The 2,838-nt window shown below is 36.6% G+C and overlaps 1 protein-coding gene across 1 annotated transcript; it reads left to right on the top strand.

Annotated features, from left to right (window-relative positions):
* Positions 1-1,024: 1,024 nt before the first annotated feature.
* Positions 1,025-1,966, top strand: OLR72_1 (olfactory receptor 51A4). The gene has a single exon (XM_003781398.1). It carries the CDS (start codon positions 1,025-1,027, stop codon positions 1,964-1,966), a length of 942 nt encoding a protein of 313 aa, XP_003781446.1.
* The last annotated feature ends 872 nt before the right edge of the window (positions 1,967-2,838 follow it).

The following is a 2,838-nucleotide window of genomic DNA, read 5'->3' as shown; positions in this document are numbered from 1 at the left end:
ATGTGAAGTGGTCTCTCATGTTGGTTTTGTATATCATGTCCTAAATGACTTACAATGTTAAGGATACTTTAATATTCATTGTAGAATTGTCAGACTTCTTTACATATTCTTAGTAGAAGAATGGGTATATGATATGAAAATACTTTCCCTCATTTCATGGGTTTTCTTTTTTTTTTTTTTTTTTTTTTTGCACTTTTTGCCCAGGGCTGGGTTTGAACCCACCACCTCTGGCATATGGGGCCAGTGCCCTACTCCTCTGAGTCACAACACCACCCAATTTCATGGGTTTTCTTTTGACATTCTTGATAATGTTTTCAAATCATTAGCATTTATAATTTTCATGAGGTCCAAAATATGTACTATCTTGTTGCTAGTGTTTTTGATGCCATATTTAAGAATCCTTGCCTAACCAAGGTCACAACAATATGCCTCCTATGTTTCTTTCTAAAGATTTATTACATTTATGACTATACATGATTTGAGATAATTCTTATGTAAGATATGAGGTAAGATTCAACTTCTTTCTTTTAGATATGTATATCCAGTTGTCCTGACCAATTTTTTGGAAAACATATAGCTTAATTGTTAATATTCTTGGATAACTATATATGCAGTTGTAGTAATTGAGTGTCCTCATTTCATCCTGTACTTAACCATATAATTCCTAAGGTTAGAATTTCAGTATCCTGACAAAGTATGTTATATGAAATAAAGAATGAAAATTTTGCTGCTTCCTTCCTGTCACTGAGTCCAGAAATAGCATTTGGAATTTACCTACCTGTCGGTAATAACTTCTGCAGATAAATTTGTATGTCTTGGCATCTTATTTATTTGGGTCTTGCTATTAGTCCTGTTTATACTTTATAAATCTTTTGTCTGAGTCCTAAGAATCATTGTAGAGAAATAACTGGGATCACAAGATTTATACCAACCAGATGACTAAAGTATCACCAGTTGAAACAGTTTATGCCAGTACAGGAGGCCTCTTCTGAGACTCACATGCTGATTCCCTCATACTGCTGAGATGTCCGTCTTTAATGCCTCACAAGTGGAAATCTCCACCTTCTTCCTAATTGGGATTCCAGGGATGGAGCCCGCTCACATTTGGGTCTCCTTCCCCATTTGCCTCATGTACTTGGTTGCCATCCTGGGGAACTGCACCATCCTCTTTTTCATAAAGACAGAAGCATCTCTGCATGAGCCTATGTATTATTTCCTTTCCATGCTGGCATTTTCTGACCTGGGACTGTCCATCTCCTCTCTTCCAATCATGCTGAGAATCTTCTTGTTCAATGCCACGGGGATTTCCTCAGATGCCTGCTTTGCCCAAGAGTTTTTCATTCATACCTTTTCAGCTATGGAGTCACTGGTACTTCTCATCATGTCTGTTGATCGCTTTATAGCCATCTACAACCCATTGAGATACACAACCATCCTTACCAGTGACAGAGTCATTAAAGTTGGCCTTGTATTTGCTGCAATAGGTATTTTAGTTATCTTACCTTTCCCTTTTATTCTAAAGAGGCTGAAATTCTGTAAGAAAAGCCTTTTATCTCACTCTTACTGCCTCCACCAGGATGTCATGAAGCTAGCCTGTTCTGACAACAGGGTCAATATCATCTATGGGTTTTTTGTTGCTCTTTTATCTATGTTGAACTTGGTCTGTATTTCTGTATCTTACCTGCTGATCCTGAAAGTTGTCATGGGCATCGCCTCACACAAGGGCCGCCTCAAGGTCCTCAACACTTGCATCTCCCACATCTCTGCCGTGCTCATCTTCTATGTGCCCATCATCACCTTGGCTGCTCTTCACCGTTTTGCAAAAAATGTTTCTCCAATTATTAGAGTCATAATAGCTGATATTTTCCTTCTAATTCCCCCTCTAATGAATCCCATTGTGTACTCTGTGAAGAGTCAGCAGATTAGAAATCTGATCCTGGCAAAACTATGTCAGAAACAGCATTGATGGTAGAAATATCAGCTTTAGAAAAATCCTGGCTCACTTTGTGATTTCATAACAAATGTAGGAATCCAAGAATGAAAGAAAAAGAGACTGTACACAAAGATGCACAGCATATACTCAGCAAGTCTATTGAATGTTATATAATTTATTGAAGTAAGCAGCAAAAACATTCTAGATTAATTTTCTTAGAGGTTAGGCTTGGGGTAATAATATAATTATAACTAAGTTTCCCACTTCTATTCCCCTTTTATCTCTCTACACCACCAACTATTAAGTATATCAGCCTCAACCATAGCAGTAGAGTCCTAATTAAGATTAAAGCCATTTTGAAGGTCTTATGTAAGAACAAAGAAAAAAAGAAAATGTTCACTTAGGAAGAAACAATAGTGGCTCTGATTAACTTGGGCATGATGAGTGCTGATTCAAGTATAGTGAAAGATTAGGTATACTCAAAGGTTAAGTATACACACTCCTCATTCATACAAAGTTAACATCACCAATAGGGGGTGTGTGTTTGTGTGAGTTATTAGCAAATCAAACAAACTATTAAAAATGTCCTCATTCTAAAGTATTTTAAGTATGTTTGGAGATGTAAGGCGCATATGCATAAAACAATAACAAATATAAAAATTATAGATAAGCAAATATTTTATTTGTTTATATTTTTGTTATCTACACTAGAGTCCATAAATTGTTTCCTTTAGTGTATGTTGCTCCTCATCTAATTCTATTAGTCATTGATAAAACCTTCTTCTCCCTGGGCAATTGAAGCAACATCAGAAATACACTATTGGGACCTGATCAAACTAAAGAGCTTCTGCACAGCCAAGAACACAGTAAGCAAGGCAAGCAGACAGCCATCAGAATGGGAGAAG

This window comes from Otolemur garnettii, unplaced genomic scaffold (assembly GCF_000181295.1).
Source record: "Otolemur garnettii isolate 467f Iridium unplaced genomic scaffold, OtoGar3 scaffold00001, whole genome shotgun sequence".
NCBI classification, from domain to species: domain Eukaryota; kingdom Metazoa; phylum Chordata; class Mammalia; order Primates; family Galagidae; genus Otolemur; species Otolemur garnettii.
This window is presented reverse-complemented; position numbering and strand designations above follow the sequence as displayed.

Excerpts from the sequence above, each read along its gene's own strand:
- OLR72_1 (XM_003781398.1), top strand. The coding sequence starts at position 1,025 with ATGTCCGTCTTTAATGCCTCACAAGTGGAAATCTCCACCTTCTTCCTA.